The 24,596-nt window shown below is 37.3% G+C and overlaps 1 protein-coding gene across 1 annotated transcript in view; it reads right to left on the reverse strand.

Annotated features, from left to right (window-relative positions):
* Positions 1–1,433: 1,433 nt before the first annotated feature.
* LOC126284984 (clathrin heavy chain) overlaps positions 1,434–24,596 on the reverse strand; it is a 137,536-nt gene continuing 114,373 nt past the window's right edge. The window contains exons 18-32 of the mRNA XM_049984274.1: positions 24,096–24,245; positions 22,327–22,411; positions 22,089–22,234; positions 21,811–21,994; positions 21,545–21,737; positions 21,168–21,325; positions 14,062–14,207; positions 13,822–13,948; positions 13,565–13,732; positions 13,317–13,466; positions 12,820–12,951; positions 11,149–11,430; positions 7,267–7,488; positions 7,025–7,100; positions 1,434–2,706 (exon numbers count right to left, since the gene is read on the reverse strand). Coding sequence (XP_049840231.1) covers positions 2,594–2,706; positions 7,025–7,100; positions 7,267–7,488; positions 11,149–11,430; positions 12,820–12,951; positions 13,317–13,466; positions 13,565–13,732; positions 13,822–13,948; positions 14,062–14,207; positions 21,168–21,325; positions 21,545–21,737; positions 21,811–21,994; positions 22,089–22,234; positions 22,327–22,411; positions 24,096–24,245 — 2,332 coding nt within the window. The 3' untranslated portion in view covers positions 1,434–2,593. The remainder of the gene's footprint in view (positions 2,707–7,024; positions 7,101–7,266; positions 7,489–11,148; positions 11,431–12,819; positions 12,952–13,316; positions 13,467–13,564; positions 13,733–13,821; positions 13,949–14,061; positions 14,208–21,167; positions 21,326–21,544; positions 21,738–21,810; positions 21,995–22,088; positions 22,235–22,326; positions 22,412–24,095; positions 24,246–24,596) is intronic.

A 24,596-nucleotide genomic window follows, 5' to 3' on the forward strand; every position in this document is an offset into this window, starting at 1 on the left:
AAATTTTGGAAAATAAAGCAAACAGTAGATGTGATTAAGGTGATCCAGGGTAACTGTGTGCCACATGAGGCTCTTGTGCCAAGTTTATTCAGGTTATTACAGAGGTGTAGGTTTAACAAATTTTTACTGTTCTGCTTCAGCACACTACTATATTATTAAGGAACTCAGGTATCAACCATGCACAAAGTTTCTGAAACCAAAGTGGTGATAACTTCAGACTGAATGGGGAGTCAGTAACATTTAGCAACTATGTTGCATTCATGAATGTAAGAAACTCTTCAAAACTGTGATGAGTTATCTAGCACAGATTTCTTTCAACATTTTAGAAACAATATATCAGTCACAACATTAGTTGTGCATCCATTCCAATGCCCCACTAAGGACTTAAGGTTCAAGCGTACAGAATAGGTTCCCTGATATGGAAGTTCCTTGAAGAGCACATAATAGAACCCAGTACATTGTCCTGGAGAGCAAATGTTCACAGGCAACAGTGCTGTCTAAAGTGCCCCTGCAGAGTGTGACTGGACTGCCTGTCTTCAGTCTGCCAGGGTGAGGAGCAATCTGCCACTATTTGCTGATTGAGGTTTAATGTATTGGAAAGTACTGCCATTAAGCAACTGTATGAACAATTAGAAGTCTAAGCTGAAATGCAAACAGTTATGGAAAGGACATTACTACTCACTGACGAGTGAGTTGAGTTGCAGAAAAAAAACTTGCACCAGATTTGGGCTGGAGATCATTTGTGCAAGAGGTGGGGTTCCCACAGCCATGTGTGCATGTGAAGAATGATTTAGCAGTGAGCTCAGTATTTAACAGTCCTTTCATTGCACCTGTCTCCAACAACACATCTTTTTATAATATTGCCTTACCAGTATCAATCTCACTTTGCAATGGCTTGTGCACTGTTTTGATACTTTTGACACAAACAAACTGTGCCATATAGTGCTTTAACCGAAAATCCTGTTTTTTGAAGGCTATGACCTAAACAACAACTCTCAACCCACAAACACAGCTTCACTTTTGCTCGTATCTCTATTGTGTGTGTGGTATTAGGAACTTCTAATATTCTTCAAACAGCCACACAAGAAGCATTGTAAAGCTTGGGAAAAATCAGTGAAGACAGCTGTAGATTAATAGCAGTGTGAAGGACTGGGTTTAAACTAGGTCCCTGCCTCACAAATGTGATACGACTTCTCCTCCCCGCAAGCTGCATATGACCATCAGTGACAAAGCTTCTCCCAGATGCATGTGGTTTGAAGTAGCAGTTACAGTGCCAGGCACTCCCATGGATATTAGCAAGTGGCCTTCAACATAGGGAATGAGAGTAGTGCAAGTATTAATTCTTATTGTTAAGTATATTAAGATTTTATTTACTTGTTATTAAAAGGTAAAATTTTATTCTTATGTATGAAAAAGAAAAGAAAAACAAATGCCACAGTTAAATTATTTATTTATTATCTTTACAATGAACAGTCAGGAGTCGCTGCAGTAAATAAGTTCTTTTGCTGTTCCATATTATAACGACAATAAATGTAAATAGATGATCAACAAATACCAGTAATCAGAAAAATAAATACAGTATACAAAAGAGTTAAGTGAGTCAACATTTTTCTATATTGATTGCTCAATAATTTTTCACATCATCAACAATAAATAATTTTTTCATGCAACAATAGTCATGAGGGTGCAAAGCATACTGTAACGAAACATTTAAACAGAGTTTCAACACAAAATACACCCTCTTAACTATTCACGCAGAGTAATGCAATATTCACCCCTTTATTCACACTGCTGAATGCGAAAGTAATGTATGAACACTGTATATGGAATGGACCACCACACCGAAGAATGGAATGAAGATGGAAAGGCACACCAAGCAGCATCACATTTAACACGCACACTCACCAGTTTAGTTTCACTTTCTTGCACACAACAACTTCACAGACAGCCACGGAATGAACTTTATACTTTAACTAATGTTTCTCACAATTTGAAATTAAATGAGATGGGAACACTATTGTCACTGGTCTACATTATTGCAGTACATTCACAAATATATAATACAGTATACCGTACAGTCAATGAACAAGGAAGAGATTAGAGAACAGTTTAACACAATTACGTGTGTCAACTCAATGTTATCTCTAGCATTCACTTCAATAACCCTCTGTCTATTTCTAACGCCTCTCAGCAATACCAAAAATTCAAAATTTATCTATGATTTTTATACATTTGCACATTAATAAGCACAGGCAGATATAGTCCACAGAAAAATCTCAGCTATATCCACATCTTACACATTTCAGCTGATCACTCCATGTAAGCTATCTACAATAATTTGCTTCCATCTCTGTGATACTTCTAAAATGTTTTAACAGATGATTCAACACAGCTCATATTGCACCCACATCTGAACTTTCAGTCCCTATTCTAAATGGGACTCCTCACTGAAATAACAACTGATTAATCTCTTTACCATAATCCTCTCTAAATGCTTCAACATTTAACAGTAACTAATCGGACATGGATGTTATGGACACCACTTTTTAAAATTCATTTTTTCTGATCTTTTTCATGGCAACACAGCAGCCATTTACATTCCATACCCTTGATAGGGCACTCCAGGCGCATAGGCATTGGTATATCCAGGAACATATCCAGGGCCAACCATTCCAGGACCAGCCGTCAGCATTAACTGGGGTTCCGCTGTTAAGTAAACATATATTAGAATATAATATGCAATTAATAATATAGTGATAAAGAGCTAAAATTAATTTTTCTATGACAGCCTGAACATATGAGGAGGAAACATTACTCAGCACTTCTGTTTAATCTTTGTGCATTTACCAAAAATTTAAGTCAGTTACAAATAACTAAGGTTTTAACTTACAAGGGAACCTCCCCATCACACTCCCCTCAGATTTAGTTTCAAGTTTGTACAGTGGATAGGCTTGAAAAACTGAACACAGATCAATCGAGAAAACAGGAAGAAGTTGTGTGGAACCATGAAAAAAGCAAAATATACAAACTGTAGTACATGTACAAGTTAGGCAACATCAAGGATAGTGCGAGCTCAGGAGCACCTTCGTCCCGTGGTTAGCATGAGCAGCTGTGGAATGGTATGTCCTTGGTTCGAGTCTTCACTCGAGTTTAATTTTTTATTTTCAGACAATTATTAAAGTTCAGGCACTCACACATGAGCTACTTCACTCTCCAAAATTCCAGGACATGTTCAGATTTGCTTGGAAATATGCAGGATTTGACAGTCTACATACGGAAAAATTTGAAAACATTAAAAACATATGTTTTGACAGAGCACAAGGAAAACTTTGCACCTGTGAAACTGTTGCATTCATTTGTTGCAGTTTATGTGACAAAATCATGTTTTTAACACTTTTGGGAGTGATTGTCACATCCACAAGAAAACCTAAATCGGACAAGGTAGAAGAATCTTTTTACCCATTCGTCAAGTGTACAAGTTAGGTGGGTCTACAACATATTCCTGTCATGTGACACACATGCCGTCACCAGTGTCGTATAGACTATATCAGACATGTTTTCCTGTGGAGGAATTGGTTGACCTATGACCTTGCGATCAAATGTTTTCGGTTCCCATTGGAGAGAGACGTCCTTTCGTCTACTAATCACACGGTTGTGCAGTGCGATTGCAATACAGACACTAAACTTATTACAGTGAACCGTGACGTCAATGAACAGACACATCATAACTTTGCGAAAATAAAGAAAGTAAACTTTTCACTTGAGGGAAGACTAACCAAGGACCTCTTGTTCCGCAGCTGGTCTCGCTAACCACGGGACCACGGCACTCCTGAGCTCACACTATCCTAGATGTTGCCCATCTCGTGCATGGACTACTCAGTTTGTGTATTTTGCTTATTTTTTTCACAGTTCCACACAACTTCTTCCTGTTTTCTCGATTGATCTGTGTTCAGTTTTTAAAGGCCTATCCACTGTGCCAACTTATAACTAAATCTGAGGGGGGTGCGATGGGAGGTTCCCTTGTTAGCATAAATTTACTATGTATATCAAGGTAAGCAGCTAAGCAGATCACGATTCATGTGCCACAAAGATCTTACATTCGTACTGTAGTGGAGGCATTCTGTGCGGCAGAGAATTTTGTTGTTTGCTTTGAGACTATACCCCCTCCGAAACCAATTTAAAGAATTGAGAACATTTTAAAATTTGTTAACGTAGGATTCTGTGGCCATTGTCACAGTCAAAGTTTTTCTGGGTTTGAGGTCACATTGTCATCTGTAAAATTCCAACGTTTTGGTGAATGTAGCAAGATGCCTTCCTCAGCGTGTATTGCTAACTGCTGAATGAGCACTAGTTTGGATACTTCTATATCATGGAAGAGTGCTCTCATTGGATGTGAGGGTGAGGAGGGGGGTATTAAAAGTTCATTTTATTGGTCTTTGTATTGCGTGTTATTGGCAAAAATGGGCATTTTCCATTGGAGTTTACTTTACTGCTTGCCATGGGTGGATATCCGTGAGTAGGAGACTGAGTGGTGACTACAATGTAGCAATGTTTACTAACTGCCTAGTGTCGACTAGGCCCCCTCAGCACTGTGTACCCTCCACCGCTGGGGCCTACTGCGAGCCTGTTGCTCTGCGAGAGTTGTCCCGCAAAGCTGTCACAGCCAGCAGCTAAGATGCTGGAAGTCGGTACCAGTCTTCTCTGTTCATATTGTCAGGTCACTTTGCTATTTCTGTAGCCTCTCTGACCTTCCTCCTCAAACTAAATGGCTATTTCGCCAGTATGCGGGCCTCTCGAAATTCAATCTTCATCCTGCACTGTTCCTGATGTTCAGCCACTGCTGATTTGTTGTATTGTTTGAAGCGGATATATGTATCTCGTGTTCAGTTAACCTTGTGCTTATTAAATGCCCAGTCTCACCTGCGCACACCGGTCCACATTCTGACCCGATTTCACAAACTCCGGCAGCATGAAACTTGTCAATTTTATCTTTCATCAAGGCCAGAATGTCTTATTTTGTTGATGCTACAAAAAATCAGCTTAATGCCTGCCCAACAATTTTACCCTGATGTTCAGTAACCCCTTGCACATATGATAGCATGGCGGTGTTCTGTGCTTCGTTCTATATTTCCCTGTGGCCTCCTCCTTCGGCGCCATGGTTGTGTGTATAATCCTCATGTTATAACCATAGGCTCCAAAATTGGACCCGAGGTTTTTTAGCTCAGCTTGCAGGTTGTGTATGTCACTGATCCTGTAGGCTCTCTTAGTTAAAGCTGGCACGGCTGAATTAATCTGTGTAGGATGGGGGGTGGAAGGATGCATGCAGGTACCTGTCCATGTTGGAGGGCTTCCTATGAACACTGTGTCCAAGCATCCTCTGACTTACGGTAAACTTCCATACTGAGAAAATTCAATACCCCGTTCTTTTCTCTCTCCATGGTAGAGTGAATTTTACTGTGCTGCTGGTTGAGATGTTTGTGAAAGTTCTGAATCTCTTCTCCGTGTGGCCAGATAAAGGTGTCAACATATTGTAGCCAGCGTTCTGGCTGTAATGGTGCAGACTGGAGTCCTGTTTCTTCAAATGCTTTCATAAAAATGTTTGCTGCAGCCAGCAAAGTTACAATTGACAAGTTTCATGCCACTGGAATTTATGAAATCTGGTGCAAATGTGGACTGGTGTATGTAGGTGGGACTGTGTCCAATAAGTGCGAGGTTAACTTAACGAGAGATATATCCGCCTCAATCAATACAACATATCAGTGGTGGCTGAACATCAGGAAAGGTGCACGATGAAGATCTAATTTTGAGAGGCTTGCATACTGGCGAAACAGCTGTTTAGTTTGAGAAGGAAGATTTGAGAGGTTATAGTTAGCCAAGTAACCTGACAATACGAATAGAGAAGATGGGTACTGACATCCAGTGTCTTGACTGCCAGCTGTGACAACTTTGCTAAAGGACAGCTCTCGCAGAGCAACAGGCGTGCGGTAGATCACAGTGGTGGAGAGTACACAGAGCGCTGATGCGGTCTAGTCGATACTAGGCAGTTAGTAAACAACGCTACGCTTTAGTCTCCACTCAGTCTCCCATTCGCCGATTTCCACCCATGACAAGCAGTAAAGGAAAATGCCCATTTCTGCCAATGACAACACACCTTACTAATACCAATAAAATGAATCAATACCCTTCCTCCTCATCCTCACATCTAATGACAGCACTCTGCCATAGTATGTAAGTATCCAAACTGGTGCTCACTGAGCAGTTAGCTATACACCCTGAGGAAGGCATCTTGCAGCAGTTGCCAAAACGTCTGAATTTTACAGATGACAATGCGGCCTCAAACTCTGAAGAATTTTATTGATTTTAAAATTTCTTGAACACCATCTGCTCTTGCCCTAAATTTTAATTTCATTGCCAATTCCGATTTCTTTCATGTCTGAATAAAATTTCTCATACGTGAGCCACTTCGAGCTACAAATGGAGAATCATGTGAACTATCATTTGCACTGACTACAAACAAGTTTGTAACATTAAGCCCAATTTTTATTTTATTTTTTATGCAATTACTTCTGTCCCATTTGGAATATCTCTCCTCAGCAGGACAAAAACTACTTTGCAGATATCTGAATGTTCATGCATAAAGGAAGACCAATTTATCTATTTAAGAACCACTCTTAAAAGCCAAAGTGAACGCACTGTTATATTCCTCCTCTTAAATTGCAATGCTTTGACATAATGATACAGGCTTAATCGTTGTCTGATATGAATCAGGAGAAAAATGAATGAGGAATTTGGTAGCCATGAGACAAAATGTGACTTGTTAAGCACCAGAGGAAGGTCTTGCCTGGTAAGCAACCACAATTACAACTGCTTTTTCCACTGTGTATTACAGTTTACTGTATTACATATAAGCTAGCAAATAGGTGTGGGCAAACTGTTTTTGTTTTTAAGCGAACGAGAGGGAGAACATTTCGAAGTCGTTTAAGATGTACTGTCTTTCTTATTAAGTGACATTATGAAAACTCACGCATGATCATAGGTTTATGATCTTGCTGCGCAGTCTCTTCCAACCGCTGCGACTCTGCCTCTTCCAATTTATCGACCTGCAGAAAAATTAAGAATTGTGTTATAGTTCAGCACATGTATTTGGAAAGTAATTTTAATTTTTTTAATCCCAACTTTATTTACAAAATCACATGGCAACCAGACAAACTGATGTGGAAGGACAAAACAGAAGCAAAAGTGGTAGTCACTGTAACATGAATTCACCTTTGTTATATATTCTCTCACAACTTGAATCAGGTAAGGCATAGCAAAATCTAAAATGTTGTGCCTCCAAGCTAATTCCAGGATGACATCTGGATGAAGCAAGTCATAGCACTGGAATAAGCAAGCTGCAAAGCAATCATGATTTCCCTTTTCCAAAAACCACGCAAGTAACTCTTCCGCTACTTCTGCATTCTTCGATTCTGCTGCATACTCCATTGCATCCTGTAAAAACACAAATTTTATATAAATACTGTATTTGTTCGACACTAGTTTTTCATAAAAACTATTTTTTCTCCATAGTAACACACCCAGTAACCCTGTCACGAACTTTATAATATTACGTGTCTTGTTAAGATTTGATATTACCTACACACGCAGTATTTTTTATGTCAATTATTGCACACATTTTTATTGAAAAATTAAGAAAAGACAGAAGAATTATCAAAAAATAGACAAACTATTTATGCAGAATTTAACTTCACACTAATTCTAATCGGAATAAGCTACTGATTTGCACTGTAGAGTGTCTACTAAAAGCTAGCTCTCTCTCTCTCTCTCTCTCTCTCTCTCTCTCTCTCTCTCTCTCTCTCTTCCCCCCCCCACACACACACACACACACACACACACACACACACACACACAGAGAGAGACACAGACAGGGGGGGGGGGGGGAGGGGGGGTCACTGGCAACTTTATAATGAAGTATGAATTACAGGACAAAAGTATGTAATCAACTTTGTAGTTTACTGCCTTCATTGCAATATACTAACCGTTCAGCAATTTTGAGATCTGACAATACATCAACTGCAACATAGCAAGGTAATCCTACCATCAGCAGTGCCATTAAACCAACATTATTAAACAGTTTTCTGTAATTCTTTGAAAGGGGGCAAGGTAAATACTCCCAAATTTGAAGTAAAAACAGCTGTCAACACTAACTTACAAGTAAAAATCCTTGATGCAAGTGAGCAGTTTACATAACTTAAAAGCAAGCATTCCAGTCCACACTGTGTACCAATTAGATTGCTTTTACTGTATGTGTTTGAAGTAGCTCCCTTTTTAGCTATTATATCCAATCACTCACTCAACAAAAAATCTGTACTTAAGGACTGGAAGGTCACGTGTCACCAGTACAAAACGAAGTAAATAGAAGTCTACTGAATTACAGACCCACATCAATGATTTGCAGTATGATTTAAGAGCACATCGAGTCTTAACAGAGGAAATACCTCTAAATAGAAAAGCTACCTATTTACACAGACTACACAGATTCAGAAAATACTGTTCTTGTGGAACAACTGGCACTTTATTCACACGAACTAATGGGTGCTATCAACAGGCTATCTGAAATTTATTCTTTGTTTCTAGATTTTCGGAAGCCTTTTGACACTGTTCCTCGCAAATAGCTTCTAATCAAATGCCTTTCCTTGAAATATCTCAGTTGCTTGAAAAGCCACAGCTCATGTTAACCCACAGAAAGTGATCAAACAACAGAAGTGGTATCAGGGTTTCCCAAGGAATTACTATAGCCTTCTACTGTTCTCAACCTACAAGTGTGTGGACTTATGTTTAAAATGTAACAACCACAAATAACATTGTCTTTTACTATTCCACTGTTTTTGAACTGCAACCTCATATTTATTACACCATTACTGTTTCAGCTAACACAGTAAGTTGTGTTGCTGTAACTAAGTGAGCAGCAGTATTATAAAATGAACAGTGAGCTAGGTGAGAACTTTATGATCCTTGCAAGAAAATGACCCACATTTCAAACTAGCAGCACCTGTAACCTATGAGATAATTAGTAATCAAATAAGCAGCGGACAGGAACTGATGGAACTGTGCTGTTTGATGCTTCAACTAAGTCATTAGTGTGGAGTAACTTTTACACGGCAATAGAGTTGTCTGTCTGGTTAGTCAGTCATTGTTTAATGAAACAAAGTTAAACTGATTTTGCTCAGGCATGTTTATCCTGGTAACAAAGACCGCTATGCTACACTTAGATAAAAAGTTGCAGCATACCTGCTTGTGCTATGAAAAATGGCACACTCACTTGAGGGTTACTCTATAAACAATATAGGAGCATCTGAGCCCCTCAAACTGTTGTCTGATAATGACAAACTGAATAAGTTAAATTTCAGTTACATGCCAAATCACATGAATTTAGATGTACTAATTTTAAATAAATACTGCAGGATTACAATTATGAACTACAAATAGGAACAATCACACAAAAAATAAAATTTAAAAAATGCTGTGGGGAAGGCAAACTAAAGACTGGTAGGGTGGTTGTGTGTTCTGCTTTTAAAACAAAGAGGCTGCTTGCACTGCACTTCTCTCTCCTCTTCAGTAACATTCCTCCACGGTATGGGATCGTTACCACATACAACTGCTGGAGAAACTCAACTGTTCAAAGAATGGCAGGATGCTTTGTATTACTGTTTATGTGGTAATAAAGTTTAGTTCACCCCCTCCCCCTTTTAACAAAGGCATTTTCCACTGTGACAAGATCTTTTCACAGCATTTGAATCACTAACTTTTCCCCTCTAAATATGAAAATGTTTTGACGACTCCCCTATGTAAGGAGAAATGGCCTCATAAAATAGGATATAACAGCTAGCACAGAAACATTTAGCAATTAACTTTTCCATGTGCTATTCAAGAGTGGGACAGAAGAGGAACAGTAAGTGGATAAATGACTCGTGCCCAACATGTAACTATTGAATGTTTGTTTAGATGTACATGAAGCTATAGTTCTCCTATTTCACTGTCACAGAAGACTAGACTTCAGGAAAATTATACCTTTTATGGTTATCAGACTAAAGGATCACCAACAATTATCACAGATTCAACTTTAAAGTAATGCCCAAAGCTCAGTGAGGTGACAGTACAACATTTAACATCTGGACTAAGTGAAAAGTAACCATTAATACAACATTAGTTTCAAATCTGGTTTTTTGCATCTTTAGTTACATTCATCCCCAAACAACTTAAGAAAATGTCCAGTTTTGCCACAGAATGCTGTCCATCACACTGCCAGTCCGTCTATTTTGGGTAATTTTTAGCTTGTCTTGTATTGAGTATTATTAAGTCACTGCAATGTTTCTTTGAGCTGATAGAAGAAACAGCACAAGAAGTCTCCAGTCATTTGCTAACCAACAGTAATGAGACATACTGTGGGGATAAAACTATATGCTTACAGATGTGCTTACGCCATCAGAATTTTTAATGCAATTAATGTTCCCAATATCACCTAAAGATTTAGCCTATGATCTTACTAGCTTGTTCACACATATACCAAAGTTTTGCACTCAATGTATTACAAAATTTTTAAACAGCCTACTGCACCGTACACACACCAGCTCTCAACTACTGTAGCATTCAACTGCACTGCAGGCCCACTGAACTCAACTACTGTAGCATTCAACTGCACTGCAGGCCCACTGAACTCCACTACTGTAGCATTCAACTGCACTGCAGGCCCACTGAACTGAGTGCCTGATGTCTACTGCAGTCAGGGAGTTGAGCTAATTTTGTACAAATTGTGAAAAACAATATTTAGATGTAACTGTAAAAATTACTTTTACCACATTTTATAATACTACAAGACTTTCTGCTAGTTGCAAATGGCAGAAATTTATTACGTAACTGAAAAATTGCTACACAAACCTGTGAAAATAATTTTGATGCTTTATGTTTTTTTACCAAAGACTAGTTATATATATTATATTTATGGAACAGCTATTACGACAGTAATATTACTGGCTAATTATTGCTACCAACACTAACTACAGCCATGTGATCAAAATTCATATTACTGAACAGTGAGTGTAGAGATTTATAATTCTTAATAAGCTACAAATATTCATTGCATCTTACTACCTTGAATAGTCTATCCTTTTTACATAGTTCCACAGACTGCTTCCAACGGTTGTTGCCCTTGTACAAGTATGCTGCTATGCGTCTGAATTCTATTAGTTCATGTTTTTCCAACTTCTGTGCAAGTGCAATATTATCAAAGTTATCAAATGCATCTATCGATGTCCGCAAACCCTGATAATCTTCTTCTTCTATTAAAAGATTATTTAGGGCTTCATTGATAGCTTTGTTGTTCAGACTCTGAACAGAACGAAGATATGGCTTCACTAATTGAAGGTGATTTACCTGCAACAACATTTTTACATTTTGGAAATAAGAGGGATAGTAAGCATTACAGTGGAAGTCTGTTTCTGACATTCACAATTGTAAAACACTGTAGAGCATAAGCTGAAAGACTTACCACAATCTTACTTTTTGCCTAGTCATGGGCAGTGCAAAATTATAAACAATTCTATTTGGGGAGAAGGAGGTAGGGGAGGAGGAGGGAGGAGAAAATTTTAACTTTTTTAAAATGCACACACTGAATTTTACTAGTAGTATACTGCATGAGTAACTACACTTCCGTTTTTAAGTTTTTCACAGTAGCTGGTTGGACATTTCAGTGATGCTCACACAATGGTCACATGATATAACATTGAAATGCTATCTAATCAAATTTTTTACCTCTCCCTAAGTGATACCGGTTGGTAAGGACCCCAAAGAATATTCCTTAGTGAGTGAATAACTGTTACAATTCTTTCGACTGTTCAGTTTGCCACTTGCTTTAGCTAATAATTTTATGTGGCTCTTCCATATGCCTACTGCTAAATGTAGGAGATTTAGCTTTTCCCAGTGATCTGACTACCAATGACTTGCACAAACAGTAGTCATTTTGCTTATTTATTAGCAATGTATAATATTCATTATTAAAATATCCACCGGTGTACTGCCGGTCTACAGTGTCCAACAACCTGGACACTAGACCAGCAGTACACCCGTGGATTTTTGGATCATCAAATACGCCGGAAGAAACTCAATAATCATATCATTCATGTTGATTATCAGTTGCCAGTCCTACAGCAAAAATTTGTAGGTTGTACTGGAAGCTGTAAAAATTGTCTTGCATTTAAACTTTCATGTATGTGATCTCAATCCAACATAATGTAAGTTCACATGAATTATGGTATTCTTGACAAAATTTGGCGAGTATTTTTTTATTTAAACAGAGTCAGAACCAAATTTAGCACCATCATCACCTGAAGCAGATTTTGTGCCATAGTAAAGTACTTTGTTTTATATCACATGCAGTGCAGTTCAACCACACTGTTCCTTGATTTACATTATTTCTAATATACTAGTGCAGTAGAGGCCATTTTTACTATTTAATCCACATGTCTGGTCAAGTTATTTAGCGATCTCTAAAATTACAATAGTTTCTAGCCGGTACTTCCCTTCATTGTGCAAGAAATTTAGTACATTTGACAGACACTGAAGTACACCACATTCTAGCTGTCAACATTTGTCATTCTTCACTTTTTTATGGGGGGGGCGGTAAGTTGGAAAAAGTTAAAAAGAAAGGGCCTGTCATTTAACCCAAGATGAGAGGACCAATCTATTTTCAATCTACTATACATGAAATAACAGATTTAAGTTTCAACTTTAAATGAAATTGATATTATGAAGAAATGTGTATACCTTTGTGAAGAAGTTGACTGAACGTGTGTGATCCATACGCGGCGCCAGCACCAACAACACATCATTCAGCAGAAGGGGTTTGTAATCTAGATAAAACTGAATGGCCTTGTAGTACAGCTCTATGTTTGCAACCTGCAACATAAAATGGAATCTAAACTATTTGAACAGATCTGGACAGTAGCAACACAGTTTATGAAAAAACATTTCTAGCATAGGTCTTTCTTTGTGCAACTACTACATTTGGTGCATACAGCAATGATTTTTTTTATCCGTCTTTGTAGTCCTGATAAACTGCGCACAACCTTTCAAGTTTCTTGCGATCAACAGACCCTAATGGAATAATTACAGAAACAGCACACGTTACATAATTAATACATGGACTATATTTTACATTAATTTCTATAAGGTATGTGACAATGCAATCATTTTGCATTAAATTTACAATGTCTGTTTTTTACAAATTCAGCAAACAAAGAATCAGTGTCTACTATTATTACCTTTGTAATTATGTCTTTGAAGTGTCCCTCACGCCAGGCCTCTGTTGGATGGTTCATCATTGCTATTACAGCATTATCATATTCCTCGTACTTATCATACAGGAATACTAGTTCCGCCCAAAGGTGAGCTTGCTCTGCTGCCCGCAAAACCTGAAAAGAAAGTGTACAATTGGGGTATACTGGTCTGCTTAGTTACACATTTATCCATCCAAAACCAGAAGTTTTACAGTCTTTCCCAAATTTCTAACCTTTGGTATGTTTACACGAGACCAGAACAGTTCCAAGTGCTCACGCATTTTGGCAGGTTTGTACTTTGAATACAAAATTGCTAGTTCTGTAAACATTCCCATGTGTGCTCTTTCCAAGCCAAGAGCAGCTTCTAGCAAATTTATCAGTTCCTCAAAATAGCCTCTGTCCTGAAATGAAAACAGGAAAACAAAACAAATATTGGCATTCCTGCTACTGAAAATTTTTAACAAATTTAAGCATAATTTATGTAGCTTGCCTGGTAATAGTTTATGAGATCTTCCAATTCATCTGCATGAACAACAATGTGAAGGCCACACATCTGTGCTAATCTGAATTCTTCACTGTCCACACAGGCAAAACACACTTCTTTCCACGTTCTCGTGCTATTGAAAATTACCACCAAATTGTGTAAGGGATGTACTTTTATGGACACACATTACTCAATAAATAGAGTACATACAGAAAAAAAAATCCTTAAAAAAAAGAACAAAGATACCTGTTTGCCTTTCTTGCCCCATCGACAGCTCCTTGGAATTCTTTCAGATGTACTAAAGTAATGGCCAGCCTGGCAAAATTTGAAACATTGTTGTACAACAATTTTGCAGCTTCATACATCCCATCATCAAAACAACGATCACCAATCTGTGAAAATACATATTTTTGTATTTTACAGTGACTACTATTTAGAGTTGCTTAATCACAAAAGTTGGTTTCCCAGTAACAGGGTGGCTAGCACAGTCAGCTGAGGCACAAATTAAAATTAGAGGTTTTTACAGGTTTTCAAGGCTCAATTTTATGCTTTTGAAGTTTCTTACTTTTGTTATAGTATGTAAACAATACCACCTTCCAGTCTTATTATCTAAATGTGTTGATAAACATCCAACTTTTCTACAGTAAAAGGTGCCTGCATCAATGTTTTATATCTGAACTGAAAATAACGAAGAGAGCAATAATGCACTGTTCTCACCAAGTATCTGTAGCTTAATGCTCAGCATTTTTTAATATACTGTACACACAAAATTTTCATATGAGGTTCTTAATACTTGTTTGATTTTGCTAAGCCGAGTGTCTATATATAGAAGTATAGTTACAAAACAGTTTGCCAAATCCTTTCATGGCACCCAAAACACTAAGATCACTCAAACAAGTTCATCCAGTAAGACAAAATAGTAAAAGAAAGAAAAACATTTCTATCATGAAACATACCACATTTGTTGTTTTTGTTTCCCCCTTAACAGATTCATTTTTCTGCTTCAGCCACATCTGCTGAAAACCTTTTCTGTATTTCCAGTTCTTCAATTTGACTTCTCTTGCATTTTTCCATGAGATTTCTCCATTTTTGTTTCTTTATTGTTCCACAGTTTAAATAAATATTCCTAATACTAAGACTGTGCATTATGCGTTGTGGATGTGCTTTATTGTAATGTTTTGTGGTTCCTGGCTGAATGAGGAGAGGGTGGTATGATAGGTGGCCAGTTTCCTCTCAACAAAAAATGCACACATGGTGTAACTTCAATGACGTTGAAACTGAAGTTTTGTGGTTAACATCAATCAAATAATAGGTACTAATTCCTTAATCTTGTCAGTGTCCTTGGCACAATTATATACAACTTACGTTACTTCACAGCTAGCTAAGGTGCGAGGTAATGACTATCACTATGGAAGATTAGACCACAATGTGACATACTGGAGTAGAAGAGAGGGGAGAGGAGGAGGGGGGGGGAGAGAGAGAGAGAGAGAGAGAGAGAGAGAGAGAGAGAGAGAGAGAGAGAGAACGAACTCTGACAGTGGCTGTGCAGTCTATATGCACACTGCACAGGGGGTGTTATTTGAGTGTAGCCTGCTATACAATGTTTCCTATTATGACCAGTGTGCTGACAAAGGCATAGACCAGCACAGAATGTACAAAACTTTTGATTGCTAAACATTCAGCACTTCCTGCATCTTGGACTGAATCATAAATTCACTATATTTCAACCAGGGTTTCTTCATGGTGATTTTTCAAATAAACACTTGAGTTCACACATTGCCATGGGATAAGAATCTTTTTAACAAAATTCTTAAAATTTTCTGCAAGGTTTTCATGAATTGCGTGTTAAATCCATTTTATCAAAACGAGTTTCAAACCTATTGTAAGTTTGAAGGACATTCTTTACATGCAACCAACTACAAAATTGATACATTCTTGTTTTACACAGTTAGCCTTCATGCCAAGGAGTATAGACAGCAATTTATGGGTCTGAACATTAAATCCCCTGTGTAAGCTTATACTTCAAAGGCGAATGCTGTCTTATTTTGGCCAATATTCCTAAAATGTGTATTTGCATTTCTTGCTCTAGATGCAGAGTGTAACTCTGATGGGCTATTCACTTTTTTTTAATGCTTTCTGGAAAGGCAATAATGTTCCAATTAGTTTTTGTTATACCCATCTTAAATGCTCCACGTGCTGCACAAAGCCCACAACTAACTGTGTCTAGAAGTGACATCCCACTAAAAGCTTTCTTAATCTCTGCACTTAAAATCTTAGAGTACCTTAAACTTTACATTACAGCCATCCAGTGATACTTTTCAAATTTTTATTCCTGTTATGCATGCCAACAGAAGATTTTCAGGCCCACCAACAAATCAGCAGCAGAAATGCAATGCAAAAGAAACGAAGTATTTTTCTAGATTCCAAAACCTTAAATTGATAATCCATCTGTGCTTTTTGTGGAACAGTGTTTAAACTGTCATCAAATTTACAAATATACCTTCAAAACACTTGAGTAATGATAGCTATTCTTTGGTAAAATGGGGAGTAGTGCCACTGACTACTATATACCAGTTTTACTGTGTAGCTGCATTTTTCTTGCTATCTTTGAATCGGGAAACATCAGTGGAAATATGGACGCACATTCCAAAAAACTACGGAATGAGTTATGGTTCGGTACAGTACGAAGACACCAGAGTATTTCAGAATTGACATCTGATCACGTGATTGACTTCAGTGATTATGTTTCAGCTTTCAACGACTTTGTAGATTGTCGATCTTTCAGACATTGAAGTATTTTCAGGGTCACATGCAATGACAGTGCTTTCTGAAATAAAATCTCTACATTAACTTACTTCATGAAAGAAGCTTTGCATTTTAACAATTATAAAGATAGTAGCAGTGAGTGGTCAAGGAGTATGTTGCATATGCTGAAGAGATTCCATAGCTGAAATTATGCAAACAGAAAGAAAATTTTAGATTTTTGCAATAAAAATTTTTTTCACTTTCTTAAACAATTGTGACATGGTCTTAATAGCCTATCAAGGCTATTTTCATATCTTGCACAAAATATGTTGTCTCTTTCGTTACCTGTATTGGCAACATTGAATTTGCTGAACCTATTATGAAATTGTTTGCATAGTACCTCATTTTTTCAGTAAATTTTCGTGAATTTTAAAGATCGCATCCCTACATTAGATAGAGAAACACTGTCAGGAGACAAATGCGCGAAGCCTTCCATGACCACTGCAGCAGAATATAGTAAAATGATCTTCCAAAAACCTCAGAAATTCTGGTGGTATGTAAATGCTGGTAGTGGCACCAATGCTGGTAGTGGCACCAATGCTGGTTACCAGTCATTTGCAAATGAGACATTAACAAACTGAGGGTAACAAAGCAAAAGCTGAAATGCCTAACTCCATTTTCAATTGTTCCTTCACGAAGGAAAAAACAGGAAAATTGCCCAAATTTAATCCTCATACCATGGAAAAAGTGAGCGATATGAGTATATTAGTGCTTAGAGTCTGCTGAAATCTTTAAAACAGAATAAAAGCTGAAGGGCCCGATGGAATTCTTGTCAGATTCTATACTGAATTTGTGACAGAGTTACCTCTCTTCTAACCATACTACCCCTCAACCAAATATGATGCCCAGTGGTTGGAAGAAAACAAGGTCACACCCACTTACAAGAACAGCAGTAGAAGTGATCCAAAAGACTAGCTTCTACTATCCTTGACAACTGGTTGCAGAATCTTAGAACATATTCTAAGTTCAAACATAATGAGGTGGTGCATCTCTAACAGAATGACCTGCATGCCAACCAGCATGTATTCCAAAAACATCAATCACACAAAACTCTACACTCTTTCTCAGATGACACACTGGAAGCTTTGGATCAAGGCAGTCAGGTATATGCAATATTTTTATTTCTAAATAGCAATTGACCTAGTACCACATTTACAATTATTGTCAGAAGTACTATCATATGGGATATCAAGTGAAATTTGTGATTAGACTGAGGATGTTTTGTTGGAGAGGGCACATCTTATCTTGAAAGGAGAATTATTCTCAGATGTAGAAGTAGCTTTTAGTGTGGCTGTGCCCCAGGGAAGTGCATTGGGGGCCTTGCTGTTCACATTTTATGTTAATGACATTGTGAAGAACATTAATTCAGCATCAGACGTAGCAGGTGATACTGCTACCTAACATGAAGTACTGTCTGAAAGAAGCTGCGTAACTAGTCAGATCTTAAGATTTTAAAGTGATGCGGAGATTGGAAACTTGATTTAAATGTTCATAAATGTAAAACTGTGCACTTCACAATAAGAAAAACTTTATATCCTGTGAGAATAATGTCAACAGGGATAAGAGGATGCCGAATGTGCACAGAAGGGCAAATGAGATATCACAGACTTGTTTGATCTGTGGGAGGGTGTCGCAGAGATGCTTAAGAAACTCAACTAGCAGACTAAGACAAAACTATCCTGAGAAAGCCTATTTACTTAGTTTCAAGAACCAGCTTCAAGTGACAACTTAAGGAATATATTAACCTATGTATTGCTCCCACAGAAATTTTAAGGGCAACATTAGGTTACAGCATGTACAGAGGCATCTAATTATTCTTCTCATGCTCTATAGGTGAATGGAATGGGAAGAAACCCTAATAACTGGTACAATGGGAAGTACCCCTTCACTGTGGTTTGTAGACTTCAGCCCCAGTTAATTCTAGCATTTGTGTTTGTATAAATAAATGAATTAGTAAAATGTTTCTACAATTTAAGACTGAAATAACAAATGATTTATATATTCAACGAATTATATTGTTTTAGGAACCTACCTTTTTGGGCAATGACTTTTTCCCTTTCCCCTCTTATCTCCTTGGGTTTCTTTGAATGTATGAGACTGGTAAGAGCTGCTTGCTCCATAAAATAAATGTTTATTGCTGTACTGCTGCAAAACGTACACATAGCATCTGTGTCAACATTTCCTCTCTTGACTCACAGAAACTACTACATAAGCAGCCCAATAGGCTCTTATGTCTTATTTTTCCCATGGTGGAATCACAAAAATTATTCACATTTTATCAAATATAAACACCACCGCCACCACCACCACCACCACCACCACCACCACCACCACCACCACCTTGTATACCAACAATTTAACTTTACAGTAACATTAAGTGGTAGCAACGAGACAAACCCTGATGAAACAGCACAGAATGGAATAGCTTTTATACTCATTTCATTAGCTGACATTATGACAAAGTGTGTCTATAATATTTGTGTATATACAAATCAACAGCATGTATTGGTAGTGTGAAGACGCATGGGCAGTCAAATTATTTACATGTGCCAGCCTTGCCGTATGCTCTGACCATCAGGGCCAGCCATATTTTGTCAACTTCCGAAGCCGTGTTGGAGAGAGGGACCAAAAACATGAAGGAAAACTTTTTCCTGCACACAACGTCAATTTTTCTCACTGACTTTCCATTCAAGATATGCACATGTTAGACATCACAATCCTGTGACACTTTTCTGGCAACCCACAAATAAGCCCATAACAAGAATGTCATTGTATTGTTAGGATTTGATAGCCACACGTGAATGATCATATCGCCACTTTCCGTGCAGTCTCCACTTCCTATTTGGTTGCGTCAGCACAGTAGGTCATCTGAATGAAGTGAAGAATGCATTTTTATTTTTACAGAGCAAAAGAACATTAGCAATGTTAGTAACTGCTTAATTACAAACCTTGAGACCTGTTTCTCCTAAGAAAATGACATACGCGACAACTTTGTGAGTTGACTATGGCATGTCAACTTTAACTGAAATCTCTTAATTGGAAACTAAGAGTTGGGAAACTGTTTCCGTTCAGAGCAGATGAAAATGTGATGCATTTTCAAGATTTCATTCACACTGGTTCACCTAACTTCAATATCAATAACTTTTCCTGCATGTCAGAAATTATGTATCATCAGGAAGTGCAATTTCGTAAACTGTATCATCTTAATTCATTGCTGCACACAAAACTAAAAACTAAACACAGTTTAACTCTTCCAGGTCACATGGATGCCAATTCCATGACTGTACATTGAGTTTGCCTGTGAGTGAATGAAATGTGTGTCAACAAGGTTAACATGTTCCTTAATTCATCAAAGCTTTCAACACTCATTCAAAAGTATGGAAAAAATTTCTTTGGATGCTGTCGAAATCTATGACCTGTTGTATAACAGTTTCCACTTATTAGCCTGCCACTCTAAAGAGAGTGCATCTAGTACATTTTTTTACAATATTTTTTTTCCATCTCGAGTTCACAATAACACTCCCTAATCCATATGCTGCTGGTTTCTTAGGTAGCTGCAGTTACCTGTGAACTTGCAATAATATGCGATTTTTACAAATTTACAACTTGTGTATACATACGTGTTGTTGGAATATCACATTTTTAGGTATACTGAACTTTCTACTTTATGAATGTTTTGTTATCACTAGTGTTAAACCTGACTACACAGACAGAACTTCAATTTAACAGTAATTATCGCAAAAGTAGTTGAAAGTGCACATTTTCATCTATATAATCACACAACACACCAGATCAAACAAAATTTAGCATTTGTAGAGGAGTAGAGGGTTACAGAAATTAAAACACAGACAGTCCAACTTCACATTCACTGGAATCTTTCGCAAAGTCATTTCACAATTTACCTGCTGAGAATCTACCAGAACAACACAATATGTAAAAATAATTTAACAATGTATGCACTAACTCATCTTGAAGAAGTCTAACTACTATTTTCAAATGGCATGTCAAACAGTTCATTTCTATCATCCGCAGACTAGTCAAGGACTTTGTAAATCATTTGCTGTCCACTTTTCTCCTCTTAACTGCACATTTTGAAACAGAATCAACTAAAAAACACACAAAACAGAACTTTAACATCAGCTAACACCCACAAAACAAAAGACTATAAGAAAGGTTTCAGAACTGAAGAGTTGTTTTGATATCGCTATTACCATCAAGCAATAACAGGGCAAACTATGACGTGTGCAGACCTCACTGAAGTTTGTGGGAGCTGTAAATAAATGTTTAACACCACAGAAAATTGTAGTACCTGGCTGGATGTAACAATGTCCACATGCACATTCCCTTCTCTTGCCAGCACTGTAACAGTGCACCAGCCGCATGCTAAGTGTGTTTAAGAAGAAATATTGACTTGTGTGAAAGTAATAGAAGAGAGTGTTTTAAATTCCGCAACTTCATTTTAATTTCTCACATTTTTCCAGTTTTCAAGGATTGCTAGCCACCCTTTATCATAAATAACAGTGGAGTATCAATTTGTGGTATTTTACCTTTTGAATGTCAGCATGGTTTGGTCCAGAAATAAACTCCTCCAAGTCAGCCAGTCTATTTGTGCGTGCATATGCATAAATTAGTTCAGATTCTATGTATGATTCTCTTGCCTTCTTACGAGCCATCTGTAGGTATCTTACAAGATCTTCCCAGCTTCCTGCAGCAAAGTTTCATTTTGTTTACTGATCTGTATGAAGCTGAACACAGGTCAGCTATGCCAACATTTTTATACAGTTATCTGCACTGAATCAAAAAATCTACTGAGCAAGACAGTTTTGAAATTTCTTCTATTAACCACTCACCTACTGAGTATCTTACAGACACACACACACACACACACACACACACACACACACACACACCTTCATAGTCTTACCTGTTTTGTGAGCAGTTTCCACAACATCCATATATGCCGATGGATCATCAGCTTTTATGAATGAGTCTATTGCTTCTTTAACCATTCCCTGCTGCAATTGAGCTTTTGCAAGCTGACTCCAAACAGCTGGTTCATTGCATCTTTCAGCAAATTCGTATGCCCGATCAAGATTTTGTACATTGTCAATCAATACCTACAAAGAAATTTGAATGTATACAACTTTCACATTACTGACATTATACTGGATGCTCAGATGTGCACTCTACCTGGATTGCTGAAGTGTTCACATCAAATTTTTTGAAAATTGCAAACGCTTCTTCATACAACTGATTATTAATTGCAATATTTGCAATATCTGGTGCATCATAGTTATCTAACCGGTTAATGTATTCCATTACACGGCTACGATCAGCTTTTATGGCTGTCAGGATCAATAAATTTTGAAGGTTTCTGTAAAGATAGATAGATTCACAGCACTAACAGTATATTCTCTAATCAGAGTGTTGATTATTTTGAATGTCACACTGGCAACACTAATACAAACCTATGGTCACTGAACACAGAATTGTCTAGGACAATTTTTTCTAGTAGCTCTATAAGTTCATTCGGGAGATCAGCCGTCATGAAGGCCTTTACAGTCACTGATATATCCTCTGGATCCTGGGTCTCTGACAATGCAGTCTGCACCACCTAAACAAACATAAATCAGACAAAAAATAAGTCAGTCTTACTTAAAGAATTCTTAAGAAATGGCCAATTAAAGTAATTGGTTTAATACACACTTGGTCTATGAGAGGCCTTTTGTATGGGTTGTTTTCATTCAGTACTTCAGCCCAGAGTTCAGGATCCCTTCTTCGAACCAGATACCTGAAAATAAATTCATTGCATTATGGAACTATGCTGTTTCCATGGCCCACACACACACACACACACACACACACACACACACACACACACACACACACCTTAATTAAAAATGTAGTAATGATCATTAGTTTTAAGGTAACTAAATCCCCATAGCAATACTAAAAAGAAAGTAATTGAAATAAAATTGTTATGTTTGTATTAATACTCCACTGATTCTAGCAAAGTACTTCTGTACTACATTACTTGTTTCACACATTAACAAAGCTATCAAATTTTATGACCAATAGAAACATGCCACAGTGAAATACCTTCTCAGACAGTATGCACTATTAACATGACAATTGCTTTCTGAAACACATCTTAGACAGTGGCCGAACAAATTTATAACCATGCAATTAAGGTTTGATTAACTTCTTTGTATGCAAATCTGGTAAGTAATATATTGGTTTTTACAATTCTTAACTATTATGAAGTAAATATGTAACTGGTACAGTACAGGAAACAATCAACAGTAAGTCCAGCAATTCTTCCCTTTAATATCCTCAAATTCTTGTAAGAATTTACGCAATTTGAAGGGACTGCAGCATTTAATATCAAAATCTTTCTTTGTTGGGAGGAGGAAACCACCACAGAGTTCTTAAAATTTTCCGAACTGCGTTTGAAGTTGTTCACGTAGTAAAAAGCCATTTACTTTGCGAAGTACCTTTCAAGCATTTTAATTTGCATGAAGTTACCTACACAATGCAATACTTCTTGTAATTAAACACAAGCACTAATTTTAAGCTCATGACCAGGTGTATGTTGCCAAATTCATGAGCTTTTAACTTCCATTAAGGCACAGAATACAGTAATTTTGTTATGTAACGGATAGTTGCTACTCACCATACAGCAGAGATGCTGCATCAGATTGCACAACAAAAATTCTGTCAGAAAATGAGCTTATCTGCAACTCAGCATCTCCACTATATGGCGAGTAGTAAGAATCCTTTTCATAAGATTGTGACAGCCCATCCTGCATTTTCCTTTGTAGAATAGAATAATCCTGATCTGAAAACCTTGCTTTGAAAAGTAATTGTGTATTTCATGTAATGTCCCTGCCCCTCTAAATTTCAAGTCCATGTACGCAATACTAGATTAAAGACGAAATAAATGAGCACTAATCAAATTTCAGTATCCCCACACACACACACACACACACACACACACACACACACACACACACACACACACACACACACACACACACAAATTTATGGGCTGCCCAACACTAATATACGAGTTTCATAGGCACTTTACATGAAAAAATTATGAAGGAACAGAGCTCAACCACATTAACAATAATAAGTAACATTAAGTTCCAAACCACATTATGCAGAGTTTGAAGAGTGTGTGTTTAATAATATTAAAGACAATAGATGCGTTTATTCCAAATGTTCAGCTTCACAAAGCAGTTCATTCTCAGGATGATGCCAAAGAAATTTACAAAAAGGGAATAAATAAGCAGCCAATCTGAACAAAGCAAAATAAAGTTTCATACATAATACACTAAAAACTGCAACAATACACTACACAGCAAAAATCTTGACATTCCCAAGCATCGTGAACAAAGCAACATGTACACAATATTAAATCAAGAAAATTCTATGAAGTTTTCAAACTAATTACCTCTTTATTTGGTTCTTACCTGGCTTCTGACTTGAAAAGAGAGTTCTCATTACAAACATTAATTAGCTCTCTGTCACACTGGCCCCGTTCATATGCAACACAAGCTAGATGAGGATCTCTCTTCTCACAGTATTTTCCTACAACACGGCTATCATAGAACTGATTCTCCCTAGGAAAGAAAAAATTATAAAGTATGTACTAAATCCATTAAGTTAGCATAGACAGTATTTTTGGCAGTTTTAGTGAAGAAAGTTTCATTCACTTTCATATTGGGCATTTACAAACATCTACCAAAAAATGTAACAATCACTCATGTGCAACAGACAAATGTTTAGTACAAAGGACAGCCAAACTTCTAACAATCTTTAAAACTAAAAAGGTACACAATTTTTCATTTATTTTCACGTATACTGCTGACAGTACACACAAATCTCTGCACCATAGTATTTCAGCTTGCTTCCAGAAATGCCAAACGAAAATACTGCCATACCCCATTGAAGGAATGTAGAGTGGCAATTTA

The sequence above is a fragment of the Schistocerca gregaria genome, chromosome 8 (genome assembly GCF_023897955.1).
Source record: "Schistocerca gregaria isolate iqSchGreg1 chromosome 8, iqSchGreg1.2, whole genome shotgun sequence".
Taxonomy (NCBI): domain Eukaryota; kingdom Metazoa; phylum Arthropoda; class Insecta; order Orthoptera; family Acrididae; genus Schistocerca; species Schistocerca gregaria.